At 37.8% G+C, this 21,568-nt stretch overlaps 2 protein-coding genes across 2 annotated transcripts; both read right to left on the reverse strand.

The window, feature by feature from the left end:
• Window positions 1-14,901: 14,901 nt before the first annotated feature.
• On the reverse strand, window positions 14,902-16,205 carry LOC107749943 (alpha-2Db adrenergic receptor-like). Its single transcript, XM_016565192.1, has one exon. The coding sequence runs from the start codon at window positions 16,203-16,205 to the stop codon at window positions 14,958-14,960; it is 1,248 nt and encodes a 415-aa protein (XP_016420678.1). The 3' UTR covers window positions 14,902-14,957.
• A 253-nt stretch (window positions 16,206-16,458) lies between these two features.
• Window positions 16,459-17,681, reverse strand: LOC107749936 (alpha-2Db adrenergic receptor-like). The gene has a single exon (XM_016565187.1). The coding sequence runs from the start codon at window positions 17,581-17,583 to the stop codon at window positions 16,459-16,461; it is 1,125 nt and encodes a 374-aa protein (XP_016420673.1). The 5' UTR covers window positions 17,584-17,681.
• Between the last annotated feature and the right edge of the window lie 3,887 nt (window positions 17,682-21,568).

A 21,568-nucleotide genomic window follows, 5' to 3' on the forward strand; every position in this document is an offset into this window, starting at 1 on the left:
TTTTGGTGATTTCAAATATCAACATTGGCTACCAGAAATCACTTACTCTGCCTTTAAGTAGTGTGAGAGCGCAACGATGCTCTAAATGTGTTGGCATAGCAACGTGATACTTCCTGTTTCCTTTTCCGCCTGTCCTACGAAGGCCGTCTCGTTTAATTATTGGTTGAGGACACTTCGTATATGCATCCTACAGAGGATGCGACCTCCAGAGGATTCGAACTCCGGAGGGCGCAGCCTTCTAAATGAGACACATTGTGTGTAGGTCATCGCCGATGTGCGTTAAAAAATGACGCCAATGGATCCTGACCAAGCGTCCATTTGTGACGAGTTGGGAGTGAGACCATGTTGATTTAACTGAATATAGGCTTTTTAAAAAATGGTCAATTGTTAATTGTTAATCCTGAAAGCAGTTTTTTGGAAACTGTGCTACATTTTTTCAGGATTCTTCAAACCAGAAAGTTCAATGAACAGCATTTATTTGGAAAAAAATTTTTGTAACATTATAAATGTCTTTACTGTTACATTTGATCAATTTAATGCATACTTGCTGAATGCAGAAAAAACTACATTTTAATATATATTAAAATATAAAACAGTCATTTTTAAATTGCAATAATATTTCACAATTTTAGTGTTTTTATTTTTGATCAAATAAATTCATTGTTTGTGAGCATAAGAGACTTCCTTCAAAAACATTTAAAAAATCTTAATTATTCAAAACTTTTGGCTATAAAAAGTGGCAACTTGCAATCACAGCATTTATTTGTGTTTCACATTATGTATGGCTATTTTGAAAAAAAAATTTGAAAGACATTTCCATCCATCCATTTTCCAAACCGCTTGTCTTATGTAGGGTTGTGGAGGTGCTATCCCAGCGTTTCAGGTCGTAGGCAGGGAAACACCTTGGATGGATGGCCAGTGTATTACATGTTTCCATTAGTTAACTAATCATATCTATTTTACAGAGGCACTAAGGGGGCAGAGGTTGCATTTTAAGCTGCTCTTACATCAAAGGCATTTTAGTAAGCATCTTGCATGTGCCGCCAAATCATTGTGTTGTCTAAATTGTTTCGCTTCTGTTCATTCAAACACAGGTGTGCAGGTCTTCATCATAAGCAGTTTGATGTTTCATTGGAGAAGTGTTGTCCTGCAAGACAAATATATTTATGTTGCTGATGAGACTTTCAGATGCTTAGAGGCAGCGCTGAGTTTTTCCTGAACAAAATAAAACAAGCAAAAGCATTTTTTTTTCAAATTACTTTCCAAATTTAGAAATAATTTTCCTTCATTTAAGTAGTGTGAGAGCGCAACGATGCTCTAAATGTGTTGGCATAGCAACGTGATACTTCCTGTTTCCTTTTCCGCCTGTCCTACGAAGGCCGTCTCGTTTAATTATTGGTTGAGGACACTTCGTATATGCATCCTACAGAGGATGCGACCTCCAGAGGATTCGAACTCCGGAGGGCGCAGCCTTCTAAATGAGACACATTGTGTGTAGGTCATCGCCGATGTGCGTTAAAAAATGACGCCAATGGATCCTGACCAAGCGTCCATTTGTGACGAGTTGGGAGTGAGACCATGTTGATTTAACTGAATATAGGCTTTTTAAAAAATGGTCAATTGTTAATTGTTAATCCTGAAAGCAGTTTTTTGGAAACTGTGCTACATTTTTTCAGGATTCTTCAAACCAGAAAGTTCAATGAACAGCATTTATTTGGAAAAAATTTTTTGTAACATTATAAATGTCTTTACTGTTACATTTGATCAATTTAATGCATACTTGCTGAATGCAGAAAAAACTACATTTTAATATATATTAAAATATAAAACAGTCATTTTTAAATTGCAATAATATTTCACAATTTTAGTGTTTTTATTTTTGATCAAATAAATTCATTGTTTGTGAGCATAAGAGACTTCCTTCAAAAACATTTAAAAAATCTTAATTATTCAAAACTTTTGGCTATAAAAAGTGGCAACTTGCAATCACAGCATTTATTTGTGTTTCACATTATGTATGGCTATTTTGAAAAAAAAATTTGAAAGACATTTCCATCCATCCATTTTCCAAACCGCTTGTCTTATGTAGGGTTGTGGAGGTGCTATCCCAGCGTTTCAGGTCGTAGGCAGGGAAACACCTTGGATGGATGGCCAGTGTATTACATGTTTCCATTAGTTAACTAATCATATCTATTTTACAGAGGCACTAAGGGGGCAGAGGTTGCATTTTAAGCTGCTCTTACATCAAAGGCATTTTAGTAAGCATCTTGCATGTGCCGCCAAATCATTGTGTTGTCTAAATTGTTTCGCTTCTTTTCATTCAAACACAGGTGTGCAGGTCTTCATCATAAGCAGTTTGATGTTTCATTGGAGAAGTGTTGTCCTGCAAGACAAATATATTTATGTTGCTGATGAGACTTTCAGATGCTTAGAGGCAGCGCTGAGTTTTTCCTCTTTCAATGCACATTATGAAGACTTTCAGAAGTTCAGCCTCTCTTCTTCTCTTTGCTTCTGTCTCTTTTCTCACATTTCTCTGGTTTTGTTTCAAAACATACTCAGCTGCCCCAATGTCTACCAGAGGTGTAAAGAGTACCTAAAAACCATACTTGAGTAAAAGTACAGATACCATACAGTGAAAATTACTCCACTACACGTTACACTCATTTCAAATGTAGTGGAGTAAAGAGTAAAAGTTGCTAATATCTTTGATACTCAGTACAACTACAAAGTATCCGAAAAGATACTCAAGTACAGTAACTAATTACATTTACTCCAATACTTTACACCTCTGATGTCTACTACCTATATAGACAGCTGTCTTTTGTGTGAGCATCCTAACTGAAATGAAATCTTATAAGTGATTGATTTGAAATGCATAGCAATAAAAAGCATCAAACAATTAAGTGTTCTTCAAGTACTGACAATGACAGCAGCAGAGGAACAACGTAATAATATAATTATCATAAATATGCATAGTACAAAAATTAAAACAGAACAAATGTAAAATTATTTATTTATGATAATTATGATCATGTTAATTATGTTTACATTTCATCAACATCAGTATTGAATGAATAATATTTATAAATAACATTTCTTGCACTCTGCCATCTTTAATGTGTTTTTACATTCCCACAATGCATTCTGGGATTTTGCCTTCTCCACAAAGGATAAATACGATGGCTGCCTTATAATTTGGCCAAAATAATGCTGCACACTTTTTGGAACAGCCTTTGCATCTATCATTAAAAAAACAATAATAAAATAAATAAACAAACAAACAAAAACTGCCTATGCTAGGTTTTGGAACAGAGCATCTCTATTTGTCTGTCTGTGTCCTTTGCTGACTCTCTCTTTGTGCTTTTAAGAGTGTGTCTCATTTATTTTATTTTGATCTCCCTCTTTGCCTCTTCTGTTGTGTCCCACTGGGCTGTTCTGATTTTCTCTGTGTGCCAGCTGTGCCCCAAAACATATGATTTAAATGATGACCAGTAGAGATTACTTCCAGACCTACTGATATGTTTTCATGGTTCTGTTAATTTCTACTTTTTGGGTATAAAACAGTGGTACTCAGCTGGTAAGTTGGAACCCAAAAATGGGTAATAAATTAAAAAATAAAATGCAAAAGGGAAAAAATATTATGGAACTCAATGGCTGCAGCAACTGTTTGGTTATCAAAATACTTCAAAATATCTTCTTTTATGTTCAACAGAAGAAAGAAATTCATACAGGTTTGTAACTTGAGGGTCAGTAAATGAGGACAGATTTTTCATTTTTCAGTGAACTATACCTTTAACTCATGAAAGAGAAATGAATTAATTGGGTGTTTCAATGGTTTATGCATGTATTGAAAAATATAAGCACTAGTATTTATTCAAAAAGGTACATGTGATTGTCATGGACACACCAGACTCTTCCAACTATCAGCTATCACAATCACCTGAGTTCTGAGCACACACACCTGATAATCATCACCACTCATCACCCTGCACTATAAGAGCACACAGTTCACGCAGTCACATTGTCTGGTCTCCCTTGTGGAAAGAAGACTCATCTCCATGCGCTTTACTTTCCTGATATCCATTGTCACGTTCCATGATTTCCTTTGTCTCCCATGTGTGCTCTTATGGTTTCCCAAACCTGCTACAGTTGACTGGATCCAGCTCTTGGAAAACCCTTCATTCATCCATTCACTCTCTGTGTTCTCCATTTACCTGGTAAACAGAACATTATCATCAGTATCACCATATCCTTTGACATATTTGCCAATACTCACCTGCCATTGATTACTTCAATCTGTACAATACACCTGCCTGTTTGGTTCTAACTTGTCTGTGTCTGGAGTCTGACTTCCCATTACAATGATGGCTTAAAAGAATAGTAAATGCTATTAAAAAATTATAAACATTTCACGTTTATCTTGTTTTTAATATATATATATTTTTTTAGCTTTATTTTAAGGTTGAAATTTAATTATGTATACAATAGTGTTTATTTTTGTTAATATAATTTATGTATAAATTATACAATTTGTTATAAAGTATAACTGGAATAATTACGTCTAAAAACATGCTGTTCATTTAGTTTCAATACACTTCCTATTTAAGCCCCGCCCACCTCTGGTGCTGTTAAAATGATATCATTGAAAAACATATACAGATAATAGCTTAGTGTACAGATAATGGGTTGCTACTGCTCAACACACTTTCATGAATTTTACAAGTGGTGAATTGGATTTCTCATGAGATCGGGTTTTACTGGCTGTTAATGATCACAATACAGGTGCATCTCAATAAATTAGAATGTCGTGGAAAAGTTCATTTATTTCAGTAATTCAACTCAAATTGTGAAACTCGTGTATTAAATAAATTCAATGCACACAGACTGAAGTAGTTTAAGTCTTTGGTTCTTTTTTTTTATTTTGGCTTACATTTAACAAAAACCCACCAATTCACTATCTCAAAGAATACGTCATAAGACCAATAAAAAACATTTTTAGTGAATAGTTGGCCTTCTGGAAAGTATGTTCATATACTGTACATGTACTCAATACTTGGTAGGGGCTCCTTTTGCTTTAATTACTGCCTCAATTCGGCGTGGCATGGAGATGATCAGTTTGTGGCACTGCTGAGGTGGTATGGAAGCCCAGGTTTCTTTGACAATGGCCTTCAGCTCATCTGCATTTTTTGGTCTCTTGTTTATCATTTTTCTCTTGACAATACCCCATAGATTCTCCATGGGGTTCAGGTCTGGTGAGTTTGCGGGCCAGTCAAGCACACCAACACCATGGTCATTTAACCAACTTTTGGTGCTTTTGGCAGTGTGGGCAGGTGCCAAATCCTGCTGGAAAATGAAATCAGCATCTTCAAAAAGCTGATCAGCAGAAGGAAGCATGAAGTGCTCCAAAATTTCTTGGTAAACGGGTGCAGTGACGTTGGTTTTCAAAAAACACAATGGACCAACACCAGCAGATGACATTGCACCCCAAATCATCACAGACTGTGGAAACTTAACACTGGACTTCAAGCAACTTGGGCTATGAGCTTCTCCACCCTTCCTCCAGACTCCAGGACCTTGGTTTCCAAATGAAATACAAAACTTGCTCTCATCTGAAAAGAGGACTTTGGACCACTGGGCAACAGTCCAGTTCTTCTTCTCCTTAGCCCAGGTAAGACGCCTCTGACGTTGTCTGTGGTTCAGGAGTGGCTTAACAAGAGGAATACGACAACTGCACTGTAAAAAGTAATCACTGAATCTACTTAAGAAAGCGAGTAAACATAACTGATTTTTACAAATTTGTTGAGTTTACTTAATTACACTGTGTTATGTGAACTTTCAGGTGGATGCAATAGTAAAAATAAAGATCTCTATGAGATTTGAGTGAATTACACTGCAGCATAACATGCTAATTTTTTGAGGCAAAAAGATGATGAGAGATGATTTTCTGTGGGCCTTTTTATGATGTCTTAAGGAACTCTCAAAGCTAATGGTGTTTAGTTCTTTGTCAAACAGCTGACACCTGTGATGGGCGACCGCGGGGGTCTCTACAATGATAATTATACTCTGAATGAATATGCAAGTACATAAAGCGTTTCTTGATTTCACCCCTGAGAAATTCAAACATCAAGCCCATTGACACTGGCGATTGCCCTATAGAGAAAGAGAAAGAGAAAGTTTGTGGGAAATTGCCAATTTAGCCTTAAATGGCACACTTCTGCTCAGGTAGTACTCTTACCTTAAAATTTCACACAAAAAAAACATGTTCATGTAATTCTGTTGATCACAACACAAGCGTTTGAATGGCTGCCTCACACCTGTTTTCTTCTGCATATACCTTCACAGTAATATCAACCCACTTCAACTTAAAAGCTTGTTTAATTGCTTCCTTACAAACTGAATTAACTTTAAAATCATTCTATTCACTATTTTAACTCCATATTGTACAGTATGCTCAAAAAAAGATATAAAGAAATATAGCCTTGCTATTATGTAGTAAATCAATATTTCATATCCACATATTCATTTATGAAGTTCATATTATGCTGAAGCTAAAAATAAATGGTCTATTACAATGTGCAAAATGATCTGCCTAGCACCAAGATGACCACTACATCAAAATTACAGTAATGTTAATTTTGTAATCCAGGTAATTTCAATAAAATTAAGATGCAAGGTGGCGCCAGTTGTGTTTTTATGAAATGCGAGTCTACGGGATATGAGAAACATGAAAGTACTGCCGTTTTTAGTTACCCGAATGAGCGGAGTGATTGATCAGCATGTACTGTTTAATATATTGGTCTATTGCTCTGTCCAAAGTGAGGTTACAACTTAAAGCTGCAGGGCGTAAATTTTGCTTCTTTGTCGCCATCTCTGTTTGAAAACCTGCAATTGCAGCTGTTTGCAGAATTATCTTCCTTGAGTGAGTTGTGCGCCGGTGTAGTGCCGAAATTTGCACCCTGCCAGATTATGCATCCCCTAGTATTGGTAGGTTTAGGAGTAGGTGTGGGGGAGGGGTTAGGATTAGGGGTGGGGTTGAGATTAGGCAATCAGGTAGAGGGGGTGCATAATCTGGCAGGGGTGCAGAATTCGGCACAACACCGGCAGAACAACAACAATGCGCTACATGTTTATTTTCCACTCTTTTTTTATAATTGACGGAAATCTGTCGTAGCGACGGAAAACTTTAATCCCTGTTGATGTGTGAGCCCAAATTTAAAAACCCCTAGTCTGTAACATATGTGAGATAAAATAGTTTGCTTTGTAGATAAAATGTTAGAAAACATGCTGTTTAGACTGCATATGGTTATACTAGGTTTCTTGATTTCACCCCTGAGAAATTCAAACATCAAGCCCAATGACACTGGTGATTGCCCTATAGAGAAGTTTGTGGAAAATTGCCAATTTAGCCTTAAATGGCACACTTCTGCTCAGGTAGTCCTCTTAACTTAAAAGTTCACAAAAAAAAACATGTTCATGTAATTCTGTTGATCACAACACAAGCGTTTGAATGGCTGCCTCACACCTGTTTTCTTCTGCATATACCTTCACAGTAATATCAACCCACTTCAACTTAAAAGCTTGTTTAATTGCTTCCTTACAAACTGAATTAACTTTAAAATCATTCTATTCACTATTTTAACTCCATATTGTACAGTATGCTCAAAAAAAGATATAAAGAAATATAGCCTTGCTATTATGTAGTAAATCAATATTTCATATCCACATATTCATTTATGAAGTTCATATTATGCTGAAGCTAAAAATAAATGGTCTATTACAATGTGCAAAACGATCTGCCTAGCAACAAGATGACCACTACATCAAAATTACAGTAATGTTAATTTTGTAATCCAGGTAATTTCAATAAAATTAAGATGCAAGGTGGCGCCAGTTGTGTTTTTATGAAATGCGAGTCTACGGGATATGAGAAACATGAAAGTACTGCCGTTTTTAGTTACCCGAATGAGCGGAGTGATTGATCAGCATGTACTGTTTAATATATTGGTCTATTGCTCTGTCCAAAGTGAGGTTACAACTTAAAGCTGCAGGGCGTAAATTTTGCTTCTTTGTCGCCATCTCTGTTTGAAAACCTGCAATTGCAGCTGTTTGCAGAATTATCTTCCTTGAGTGAGTTGTGCGCCGGTGTAGTGCAGAAATTTGCACCCTGCCAGATTATGCATCCCCTAGTATTGGTAGGTTTAGGAGTAGGTGTGGGGGAGGGGTTAGGATTAGGGGTGGGGTTGAGATTAGGCAATCAGGTAGAGGGGGTGCATAATCTGGCGGGGGTGCAGAATTCGGCACAACACCGGCAGAACAACAACAGTGCGCTACATGTTTCTTTTCCCCTCATTTTTTCCAATTGACGGAAATTCGTCGTAGCGATGGAAAAACTTTAATCCCTGTAATTAGATTCAACTGAAAGAAAAAAGTCGTATACAGCTAGGATGGCTTGAGGGTGAGCAAATCATGGGGTAATCTTTAGGCTATAAACGATCCGCCACCTGCAGGATCCTCACATGCGATATATCCTGCTAGCCGGGACAACTTCTTTATGTTTACAGACGTGACGTAATGACGCAGCGGCATGCTCGAATTTCCCGCGAAAACCTACCCGTACCACTCAAATTAGAAAACATTATTATAAGCTAACCGCTGTGAATCGGGCTAAAGTAAGGCGATAGTTTTGAACACTGGCTGGTTATGTACTTGCTCAAATATTGATTTCAGATCATTTTTAACAAAAAAAAGTTACGGACTGCAGCTTTAAACTTCCTAACACTTACACTCATTCTGAATTTACTTGTGATTAAACAAATTAAAGAACCAAACTCTGAAAACTAAAATTGCATTAACATGTCAACAATTATTGTGACGAGTCATATTAGTGATGGGGATTTTTCAGTAAATCTTTCTGCAGGTTACATTGCGCCAGCGTCCAGGTGCGGGTTAACAGGTTAAGTCAGTAGGTGGTGACAAGTGACTCTCTGCGACTGAAATCGCGTACTATCTAAGTAGGTACTACTTTTAAATGTGAACTTACTTCATGACAGTTAAAATATGCTCCATATAGTATGTTCATGGGTAGTCATGTTGTTACTGTCACATGACCTACCAGCATTCACTGCCATTCAACTTTACCCGTGGCCTCATGGTATAGTAAAATATTCATTGAGTGCGCACTTCAGAATCTTGCAGGAAGTAGTAGGTCATCTGGGAACTTTTTGCCTTCTGTTTTTTGAATACTATGAATTCAGACATACTACTCTTTTGGCATACTTTTTTTTTGTTGTTGTTGCATACTATATAGTAGGGAAGTAATCAACTTTGGCAGGGACTGATATCATGAGTCATTTGAATCATTCATTCAATTTGTTCAAAAACACTGATTCATTTAGGAATGAAAGAAGTGATTAGCTGCTTCTGAATTCACATACTGTCTGAGTAGGAACTACATTTGATAAAGAACTTTGTGACCATTAAAAAAGCAAGCTCTGTTTAGTATGAATATGTATAGTATGAATGACATCCGGACAGCATTTGTCATGTTGTCATTGTCACGTGACCTACAGCATGAGTTACATTTCTTCAATGTCATTCACAATTTCTATCCCGTGGCCTCATAAGACAGTAAGGGCCTGTTTCAATACCCATACTTGCGGTCTTGGCCAATTGAGAGTACGCGACAGGAAGTAAGTGCACAAGATTGTCCCAGGTCTGAAAATGGCAAAGCTCAGTGTTCTCAACATTAAATCCACACTCTCTCTAATATCACTTCAGAGTGGTATTTGAGGCTAAGTGTACATCATTCATCACATTCAGGAACTTATGTCCCCCGAAATCATGAGATGTTGAGAAAAACTTTGCAGTGTAAATTAGTTTAATATAAGTTGTGTAAAACGTACAGTGTTGCAAATATTATTGGTACAGAGATGGGTATACAGTGGTGTGAAAGTGACAAACATGTAAAAAAATAAGAAATCAGGAAGGGGGGCCAACACTTTTTCACACAACTGTATGTATTTTGTAAAACATTTGCAGCTGCTTTTTATCACTTAATTGGAAGCACCACAATTAAATTGCGACATACACAGGGACTACTGAACAGAAATGTAAACGTTTATTTTAAAGCGTGAAGTATTAAATGTACAAAATGTGTAAATATAGCTCTGTAAAAATGTACATTTTTACAGCACTGTTAAGTGTGTCCCATTGGATAATCAAAAGTTCTGCATGCCCCATTGAACACTTTGGCCAAATCTGACCCCGTTCCATGTCACAGGGAAAACATGTGATTTCTTTCTCTCATTTTCCTAACAGTCATCAATGTTAAGTGTGTCCCACTGGATAATCGAAAGTTCTACACGCTAGTGTTGTTTTTGGCGGCCTGTTTTAATTTTAGTTTTAGTCTAGTCTTTGTGTGAAACTGTCATTTTAGTTTTTCGCCACATTGAACACTTTGGCCAAATACAGGAAATATGTCATATAAGTCGACAAGTGGTCAAGGGTCAAAGATTGCAAGTGTGGGTACTGGGACAGGCCCAAAAGTGTCCATTGGATGCACACTTAATAATCTAGCCGGACGTAGTAGGTCATCTGGGTACTTTTTACCAACATATTTGGACGCAGAGACTGTCTTTATGACTCTTTCCAAATAAGGTGCTATTTGTTAACATGAACTAACAATGAAAAATACTTATGTTAATGTATGACTAGCATTAACTAATTGGACCGTATTGTAACGTGTTACCTAAATTTTCTTTATTTACAATTGTTCTAAATCCTAAAACCTTCTTAAATAAGATTTTAAATAGGTTTTTAATGTGATCTCAGACTTTAAACACCACCATACATAATGGAATTATTTCTTTAAGCCTAACACTTTGTTGTCATGTGATGACACTGCTAAAGCATCTGTCCTGTCTAATTTTTCACCCATAATCTAATTGCAACAATGCGAGCTGTTTTCTGAGGTTGCACACATTCCAGTGAGGACTGAGTGCTTCGTCTTCACAGCGCTTCCCTCTGTGCTGTGGTACACAATGCTGCCCCTCATCTGATTAGCGTGTGCTGGAGCTGCTGCCGCCCAACCCCGGCTTCCCCGATCTGACCCCGTTCCATCTCTCACAGGGAATGCAGGACTCTCGTGTGATTTCTTTCTCTCATTTTCCTAACAGTCTTCAATGTGCATGCAAAGTGGACGCCTCCCTGCTTTTAGTCACTTTACCATGAGCTCTGTTCTTTTTTTTTTTTTTTTGCAGCCTGTATGACAACCGACTGCAATTACGGTTCTCTGAAAAATGTATTAAGCTTCTTGCTTGAGTCCTGATGAGAAGCTTTGCCAAATGCAGTTACTAAGCTTGGCCTGAAGCAAGATATTACATATGTTTTGATGGTTTAACCATCCAGAAGTGACAAGAACATCTAACACTGCAGTTTAAAAGCTTGTAAACAGTGTGTCCACCACAACATCACACTATTTGTTGTGAAACAGCATCGTCCTCTATGTTGGGTGGGTCAAGAGCGGAACATAGGAACAGAGGGAATCTGTCCTTGCTTTTTGCTATTCTCTTTTATTCTCTTTGATGTGTGTCTCTGGTCATTGAACACGATGTATCTGTTCTCAGAAGCTGATTTCAGAGATGGAAGTTTTTCAATAGCTTTCAAGTAGGAGAGCGAGATTGGCTTAGATTTAACTGTGCGCCAATTCTGTCAGCTGTCTTATTAGGGAACTTGGTTTCAGAAAAGAACAGGGCAGAATTACTGAACGGCCATGTGGAGGGCCCTCCAAGGGGCCTAAGCAGTGAGGCACCCTCTTTCCTGTTTGTGCATTGCATCCATTAAAACTGAACTGGAGCCGAATGTGTAATCAGGAGCCCCTGAACTTGAACAATTGTTGTTTCATAATCACGCACAGTATGCATCAAATAGCTGAAACAAAACACAACAGGATCCTTTCGTCACTTGCATAATTTTCACACATCCTCCAACATGGGGGTCTATTACCATCCATTGTTGCTAACATCGGCCTTAACCTGCTCTCATACTGTGATAAGATGACTAACCAAGTTATTATTCATTTTCATTGATTATTAATTATTACAAAAGACACACACACACACACACACACACACACACACACTTATGTATTTATTAATAGTTTTTACTTTTAATTTTAACCTTGAAAATATCCCTAAAATACCCTGACGTTTGTGTCACAGGGCCCTGTTGTCCTTTGATCCAGCCTGAAAAACTGAGATTTTACTTGAGTGCATTATAAATATAATACTGTATTTATTTTATTAACATCATGGGGAGTTATGGTGAGTAACATCACAACACTTTTATGATCTGGAACAATAAAGATTAGATTTTTTGCCAAATAAGGACAAACAAACGAAATAACACACAAATCATTCTTATTTGGCTCAGACTTACCAGCGGACAGAGTGTGATCTATCATATAATCTTTGATTTTAAAGGTGATTTGAATAAGCTACTCTGTGTAACTCTTCAGTTCAGCTGAGATTTAAATGCTATGGACATTTTATTATGCAATTATGGTGGCATTAACATAAATTACATTGAAATTAAGGCAATCAAATTTAGACTTTAAAAACCTAGTTGTTCTTGCCATCTTATGCAGTCTTTGACTGATCTAGTTAATTTAACATTATCACATTGGGTGGAAAGGAAAAATGAATATTGCATGTATTTAAAGCCTTTGGATGACACAAATTCACCACCTGGTTTTCTTACAGGCCTTTGAAGCCTATCAGGACCGAGGACAGCAGCAAGAATTCAGATCTGCAGTGTTGTCACAAGACTGAAAAACATGTGCTTCTAATGAGCAAACAGTTGCAATTTTCTTTCTGGTAATTGATTATAAAATATTCTAAGATATTAACAGTTAACAGTTTTAAAAAAAACTTTCTCTTTCCTTAATCCCTCCCTGTCTAGCTTGTACTAATCTGAACAATGTCTGAAACTTTGTATAGCAAGCACTTCCTGTGTTTATTAGCCTCTTTATGATGAATCGCTTACTTTGTATAGCAAGCACTTCCTGTGTTTATTAGCCTCTTTATGATGAATCGCTTGTTGTATTTCTCAATTGTAAGTCGCTGTGGATAAAAGCGTCTGCTAAATGAATAAATGTAAATGCAAATGTTTATTTCCTAAACACCGGTCAGTTCAAAAACTTTATTAAAATGTCTCACATTAATGTATTTGTACACTGAACCAATTTAATGAAAGTGTCTATCTTACAATCGCAGGTTACCACTTTTTACAGTGTATTATGTTATATTATATTATATTTTCAAAAGATTCCCCCTCTTTATAATCTCTGACACTTTTATTCGTCATTGACCCATACACATATGTGTGTGCTTTTACGTGCGTATAGAATGCTTGCACATAATCCTCTTGAACGCTTTCCTAAAGTCTCTATTGAAAATGGTATAAATTATGGGGTTCACAGAGCTGTTGCAGTAACCAATCCAGAAAAAGAGATTAAATAGAGAATCCGGTATTGTGCAACTTTCTCGGCATATGGCATGAAGGCTGTACAGCAAGCACTTCCTGTGTTTATTAGCCTCTTTATGATGAATCGCTTGTTGTATTTCTCAATTGTAAGTCGCTGTGGATAAAAGCGTCTGCTAAATGAATAAATGTAAATGCAAATGTTTATTTCCTAAACACCGGTCAGTTCAAAAACTTTATTAAAATGTCTCACATTAATGTATTTGTACACTGAACCAATTTAATGAAAGTGTCTATCATATCTAAACTGTTTCAATCCAGTTTTGAAGTATTTTGAACATGTACTCCTATAAATAATACAAAATTAAAGAGGACTGCCACATCATGTGTGGTCTTTGAAGGAGTTTTCACATTTGACCAGGTAACCTGTCCGTGTTTATCTGATGAAATAAACATACTGTATAATTTAAGTTAAAATCTCAAACATGAATACAATACAGTCCAAAATATGTGCACAAGCAAGAGAAATGCTTATAGAACCCATAACACTATTAACAGAGCACACAGACAAACTCATACACAGGTAAACAAGATGTTTACATGCACACATATGCTCACACATATATATGGGTCAATGATGTGACACTCATTTTTGTCAGGATCCATTCAATTATTCAAAAATGCAATTCCTACTTGAACACCTGTACTATGATAAAATGTTTTTTTTATTTTTTTATTTCTGAATTAGAAGTCATATTCGTGAGGTTTACGAAAAAATGAAAAAATAGTGGTGTAACCAGCTGGAGACTGTAAAAAAATTAAAAATAAAAAAACGCTTAAATTCTAGAAAAAAAAAAGATAAATTGGCATTATATCTTTCACTACAAAATAACCATGGAAGCATTTTTTTTTATTGTGGTGTAAGATGGTGTAACATGCAGAAAGATATTCTGTTTTCATGTGACAAGAAAACCATAAAACTCGAATCACTGTGTGTCAAGATGATTTGTTTAGGTCAAATGGGGTCAGCCTATAAGAACACCATGATATTCATGAATCAAAATGATATTATAATAAAAATTATGTTTGAAAACTGTTTGAAAGCTTTTTATCTACTAATTTATCTACGCATGTTCAATGTGCAAGGAAATAATTGTAGTAGCTTTTATTTAATGATTACACCACTTGACATTTTAAGGCAGATATGTGTATATATTATACACTGAAAAAATGGTAACCTAAAAAATTGCTGAATCAACCTAAATATATTAGGTTACACCAACAAAACTAAATTTAAGGGTAAGATCAGGTCGAAATAGCTCTTTAATGTTACAATCGCAGGTTACCACTTTTTACAGTGTATTATGTTATATTATTATTATTATTTATTATTATTATTATATTTTCAAAAGATTCCCCCTCTTTATAATCTCTGACACTTTTATTCGTCATTGACCCATACACATATGTGTGTGCTTTTACGTGCGTATAGAATGCTTGCACATAATCCTCTTGAACGCTTTCCTAAAGTCTCTATTGAAAATGGTATAAATTATGGGGTTCACAGAGCTGTTGCAGTAACCAATCCAGAAAAAGAGATTAAATAGAGAATCCGGTATTGTGCAACTTTCTCGGCATATGGCATGAAGGCTGTACGTGAAGAAAAAAGGAAACCAGCAGAGCACGAACACCCCCATAACCACTGCCAGCACGAAGGTGAAGCGCTTCTCTCGCATCTGTGCCAGTTTGGACTTGGACAAAGACAGCTGACGCGCCTTCGGCTCCTGATCGAGGTCCGACGCGCGGCTACATGCCCATGACAGCCGTCCATTTTGCTTTGGGCACGCGTGTGCACCTTCCACCTTCCTGCTCTTGGCGAAGCGCGAGTTTCTTTGTCTGTTGGAGACGCTGCTGTCCTCCAGACCGATGTCGTCGAGTTCGCCTTTGCGCTCTCGGCTGCCTGAGCTGTGGCTGCTGGGGCTCTCCATCTCTGACTTGCCTTTACGCACGAAGCAGGTCTCGGATTGCGAAGGCTGTCGCTCCATCCCGTTCTTAGCCACGAACACGGTGGACGCGCGCTGTTTGGCCACCCTGTAGATCTTGCAGTACACCAAAATCATGATGAGACCGGGCGCAAAAAACGACACCATGCAGGAGGAGAGGATGTACCAGGTCTCGTTGTTCAGCAAGCACTCCAGCTCGTCGTGTTTGGTCATGAGAAGCGGTGGGAAGGAAATCACGGCCGAAATGACCCACACCACCGTGATCATGAACTTTATTCTCCGCGGAGTTCTCTTTAGGTTGTACCTGACCGCTTTGGTGACAGACCAGTAGCGGTCCAAACTTATGGCGCAGAGGTGCACAATAGATGACGTGCAGAAGAGCACGTCCAAAGCCAGGTAGAAGGCACACCAGGTGCTTCCAAAGTACCAGTAGCCCATCACTTCATTGGCTAGGGAGAATGGAATAACCAAAGTGGCCACCAAAATATCAGCAGACGCCAAAGAGACCAGAAAGAGGTTCTGTGGCGCACGCAGCGCGCGGCTGGTGAAAACGGCCACCACCACTAATACGTTACCCACTATGGTCACCAAGATAATCACGGTAACCACGAGAATGATGAGCATCGCAGCGTACTGTGTATGCGGCGGGGGTCTAGGCGCGCTCGTGCCATTAGTTTCCGTGGATGAGTTCGGCGAGAGGAAGGGGATAGTAGTTATATCCATTCTGAGTGCCTTCGGCGCTGTTCCCCCATTTGCAGGCGTATTCTCATCCAAAACGCGCTTCGACTTCAAACTTGTAGCAACCAATCTGAAGCGCTGCGCGATCCGCCAAAAACTCTGCGCCAAGCGTATCATACCAAAGACAGTGTGCTAACTTTTAAAACTCCCAGATGATATGAATATCTTTCATCAATTTCAGGTGCCTTTTTGATGGGGTAGTGGTCAACCACACAGAGCCAGGACATGTTTTGTTTTCCTAAAGAAGCGCCCGCGGAGACAAGCGGCAGGGAATGCCTGGTGTTGAGCTTGAGTCTTCGGTACGCTCCAGTGTGTCGCGCTGAACAAATATGGGAGTGTTTGTGCCCGTTTCACTCCTCCCCTCTCTCTCTCTCTCTCTCTCTCTCTGCGAGTTTCTTTGTCTTTTGGAGATGCTGCTCTCCTCCAGATCGATGTCGTCGAGTTCGCCTTTGCGCTCTCGGCTGCCTGAGCTGTGGCTGCTGGGGCTCTCCATCTCTGACTTGCCTTTACGCACGAAGCAGGTCTCGGATTGCGAAGGCTGTCGCTCCATCCCGTTCTTAGCCACGAACACGGTGGACGCGCGCTGTTTGGCCACCCTGTAGATCTTGCAGTACACCAAAATCATGATGAGACCAGGCGCAAAAAACGACACCATGCAGGAGGAGAGGATGTACCAGGTCTCGTTGTTCAGCAAGCACTCCAGCTCGTCGTGTTTGGTCATGAGAAGCGGTGGGAAGGAAATCACGGCCGAAATGACCCACACCACCGTGATCATGAACTTTATTCTCCGCGGGGTTCTCTTTAGGTTGTAGCTGACCGCCTTGGTGACCGACCAGTAGCGGTCCAAACTTATGGCGCAGAGGTGCACAATGGATGACGTGCAGAAGAGCACGTCCAAAGCCAGGTAGAAGGCACACCAGGTGCTTCCAAAGTACCAGTAGCCCATCACTTCATTGGCTAGGGAGAATGGAATAACCAAAGTGGCCACCAAAATATCAGCAGACGCCAAAGAGACCAGAAAGAGGTTCTGTGGCGCACGCAGCGCGCGGCTGGTGAAAACGGCCACCACCACTAATACGTTACCCACTATGGTCACCAAGATAATCACGGTAACCACGAGAATGATGAGCATCGCAGCGTACTGTGTATGCGGCGGGGGTCTAGGCGCGCTCGTGCCATTAGTTTCCGTGGATGAGTTCGGCGAGAGGAAGGGGATAGTAGTTATATCCATTCTGAGTGCCTTCGGCGCTGTTCCCCCATTTCCAGGCGTATTCTCATCCAAAACGCGCTTCGACTTCAAACTTGTAGCAACCAATCTGAAGCGCTGCGCGATCCGCCAAAAACTCTGCGCCAAGCGTATCATACCAAAGACAGTGTGCTAACTTTTAAAACTCCCAGATGATATGAATATCTTTCATCAATTTCAGGTGCCTTTTTGATGGGGTAGTGGTCAACCACACAGAGCCAGGACATGTTTTGTTTTCCTAAAGAAGCGCCCGCGGAGACAAGCGGCAGGGAATGCCTGGTGTTGAGCTTGAGTCTTCGGTACGCTCCAGTGTGTCGCGCTGAACAAATAATTGTAAAATCCATAAGTAGTCGCATGTTATAATAACTTTCATTAATAAGTCATGAATGTACATGGAATATATTAATCAAAGTTTAATTTCATTACCCAGTAATCTTTTAAGAATTATATAATGGTATTTATATAATACAGTTAGTTACTAGCACTTACTTCAACCGTGCATCTTATAATTGCCAATAGCAATATTTGTATGTAATGTACATAACACTTTTACCATGGTGCATGATTTTTAAACCAATACATTTTCACATTTGCATCTCATACCCAAGCATCATATGTATGGCTTTTCTAATGAAGTAAACTTGCTCGGTAGCTCACCTGGTACATCTTTGTGGGTATGAGACCAATGATACACAAGGCACAATAAAAGAACAAAGAACTTGTTAAAAGCAAGCTAAAATGGCAAGATTGCTTTAACATTAACCTTCTAGAGCCATTCATTGGACATTTAATTTAATAACCAGTGGATCCTCTGTGAATGGGTGCTGTCAGAATAAGAGTCCAAACAGCTGGTAAAACATCACAATAATTCAATTCTCATTTTTGCAACACCCTAACACATAGCTGATAACACAAATGAAAAGAAGTATCATTTTGAATGAAATCTAAACAGATATATAATAATAATAATAATAATAATAATAATAATAATAAAAAGGAATTAAATGAAAATAATCATGTTATATAAATTTTTTATATTTTTATATTACATTTAAATATTTAATTTTATTTTACAATATTTTACATTACAGTTACAAATATTGTAATGTAACCTGCAGTTTACCAATTATCAGGTTTTTATTGTTGTTTTTATTGTTACTGAATACATTCATTAAAAGTTATAATTTCTAGCATTTTCACAATATGTAATGTTGTGACAGTTCCTCCTGAAGGCAATTAGTCACTAATGTAATTCCCAGTGTGAACTGATTAATGCCATATAAAATATGCTACATTCTGGAGCTTTGGGGTAATTTGGATGCTTCATTTTGCTCCACATGCTTAAGCAACAAATATCCTCATTTATTTTTAGAGACGTGATTGTTAACTTGCTATACAATTATTAGGCCTGTAATTCTAGTGAATATAGTCATTGGAAGTGAGATTGATTGACTACTAGCTGAAAATAGCAAATTAGGTAGAATTTAAGATGTCAGTAACCAACTAATTGTACCTCTGGACTTTTGCATTTAAAAATCAAACTAAAATGAAAGTGTTTTTATATATAACACCATTTTTGAGTAATGATTCTAACATAACACTAAGCCAAACACCAAAAAAACAACTACATATGTGTATGTACAACCACACACACATACATATATACTGTATATGTACATGTGTAAAAACAGAATTCATGAGTTAGTTAACAGCTGACCTATAAGTATAGTTACTCAACAAAGATAATGACCCTTAATGACCCGTGATGTTGAACAATGTGAAATTCCGTCAGCACTGAGGCATAATGGCTTTTGTTAAAGTGTCAAAATGAGAATGTTTGCAGAGCATGGCACTGAATTGATAAATCTCATAAACCTAGCTGATTAAAATAGGAAATGCTAGTGTTATATAAATATTGAGATTCAACAGTAATTTGCATTCATTTACTATAAAACAATTGTTTGCAACAGACTGACTAACTGATAAACCATTGTGGCCAATAAACAGAGCAGAATCACAACTGATTTCAAGAGAGTTTGACGTTAACATGCTGCTAAGCTAACTGAACAATACTAGTAAGCATAAAAATAAACAACTCTGAAAATAATAAGTTTACTGTTAAATTAACAAGTATATTTAGAGTTAACATTTCTCTCACCTTTATACAACATCTCAGGATTATTTTTTCACTGAACATGTCACAATGCATTCTAAAGAATGTATATAATGCTGCCTTTAAATCTGGCTATAAGATATCTTAACACTGCTAAGCGTGACTCATAAAATAACAGTCAGAAATATATTTTAAAATGGTTGTTGTTGTTGGTCAGGCTTTTATGACTCATATAGTGCGATCACTCGAGAAGGAAAAAACACCTCAGTTTTATTCAGAGGCCCAAACTGAGCAAAAATAGGCATCTTTATAACAGTATAGCAGACTACTTACAGAAAATGCATGCAAATATCGGTTGTCATCTATGATATTTAAATGCTTAAGCTCATGTATCAAAGCTCTGGCATTTTTATTGCGAGGAGCAAAACATATAATGCAATGCAATACAATGATAATTGAGAGATGCACATAAACATTTCTCAAAAGCTTGATGTATGATGTATCATATTTGATCCTCACATTTCAACATGATTTTTCTAAAAAATAAAAAAAAAAGTATAGATAATCAACTAAACCTAAGTTGCTTCAGTCCAGTAAGTGTTCATCTTTAAATATTACTAATAATATAAAAGTTATTTTACTTTATAAAAATCAGTAAAAACACATCACAGCAAAAAGACGGCTTGTAGGTGGATATTTTTTACAATTATACTAAAAGGCCATTTACTTGGCAAAAATAGTAAACTATCAATTAGTTGACTCAATGCATGCAGTAGATTGTGTACAATATGTTATTCATAATTTGCATTTCAATCATGATACAATAGGCTTTATAGGGTTAAAGGCAACGTTCATCAAAAAAAGAAAATTCTGTCATCACCCCCATGTTGGTCCAAACCCGTTAGACATTCTGTGTTGAACACAAACAAATAAATAAATAACCACCGAGATATTTCTTGAAATATCTTCTTTTATGTTCCACAGAAGAAATAGAGTCATACAGGAACAACATGATGACAGAACTTCCATATTTGTATAGATTGGCCCTTTAACAACATGTTTTTAACAACATGTTTTCAGGTTTTGTAACACCTCTGATGCCCTAAAATATTGCCTCTGTAGGCAGCTCACTAGAGCACATGAGAAAGACACTGTGTGATGCTTTGAATGCTGCATTACTATTATGAGCAGTGGACTCACACTAGGCATTTGCTGGGTAATCAACCGTTCTCTCTTTATGGCCCTTTTAGGGCAAATGCTCTGGCTTTGAAGTTCTGATTGATGTAATTACAAATTCAGTTGAGCCCTCTTAATTGTAATTCAGGGAGAAGGTCAATATTATGAAATATTACAATATACTTTGTGCGTGAATACTCAGAAATGAACACTGGAAGTTCACCGATTAATGAGTGGAGTGCGCTGGGATCTGTTGTTCTCATTTGGTTGCTTTGTTCACAGGAGTCAGCGTCAGCACTTATATCTCAGCTAACAGATGTGTCATTCCTGCTGCTTTCTGTGACAAGCTCAGATGTGTGGCAACTGTGCACATTTCTTGCTCTTTGTCAGTATGCTGGCTCACATGCATGTGTTCTATTATACAGGCGAACACACAGTTTTCTGCAGAAAATCCCCACGGGTTATGATGTTTTATGAACTCAGGGTGCTGAACTCCCTCAGTGTGTGTAATGACTTGGTGGGTTTACCAGCATCGCAGCTGTAGCTTTCTATGACGCCATTGGCACACGCGGCTGGAGGAAAACACAAGGCTTTGTGCCTTGAATACTGCCTTGAACTGTTTTCTGCTCCAACCTCCTTTGGTTTTTGCCCTTCAGCTTTTAGGCTCCTTATTTAAATCTTCAAAAGGGGAGGACAAAAATCTAATTTATAGCAGTTTCATCAAACCATTATTTAGTTGTTCATTTGCATTAATTGTCATCACCTTTAGTGTGATTGGGATTGATCACTGTCTTCATTTCTGTATCAAAGTCA

Source organism: Sinocyclocheilus rhinocerous, unplaced genomic scaffold (genome assembly GCF_001515625.1).
Source record: "Sinocyclocheilus rhinocerous isolate Xijiao unplaced genomic scaffold, SAMN03320098_v1.1 scaffold320, whole genome shotgun sequence".
NCBI lineage: Eukaryota > Metazoa > Chordata > Actinopteri > Cypriniformes > Cyprinidae > Sinocyclocheilus > Sinocyclocheilus rhinocerous.

Bases quoted from the DNA above. Each gene is read 5' to 3' on its own strand.
- LOC107749943 (XM_016565192.1), bottom strand. From the start codon at position 16,205: ATGGATATAACTACTATCCCCTTCCTCTCGCCGAACTCATCCACGGAA.
- LOC107749936 (XM_016565187.1), bottom strand. From the start codon at position 17,583: ATGATACGCTTGGCGCAGAGTTTTTGGCGGATCGCGCAGCGCTTCAGA.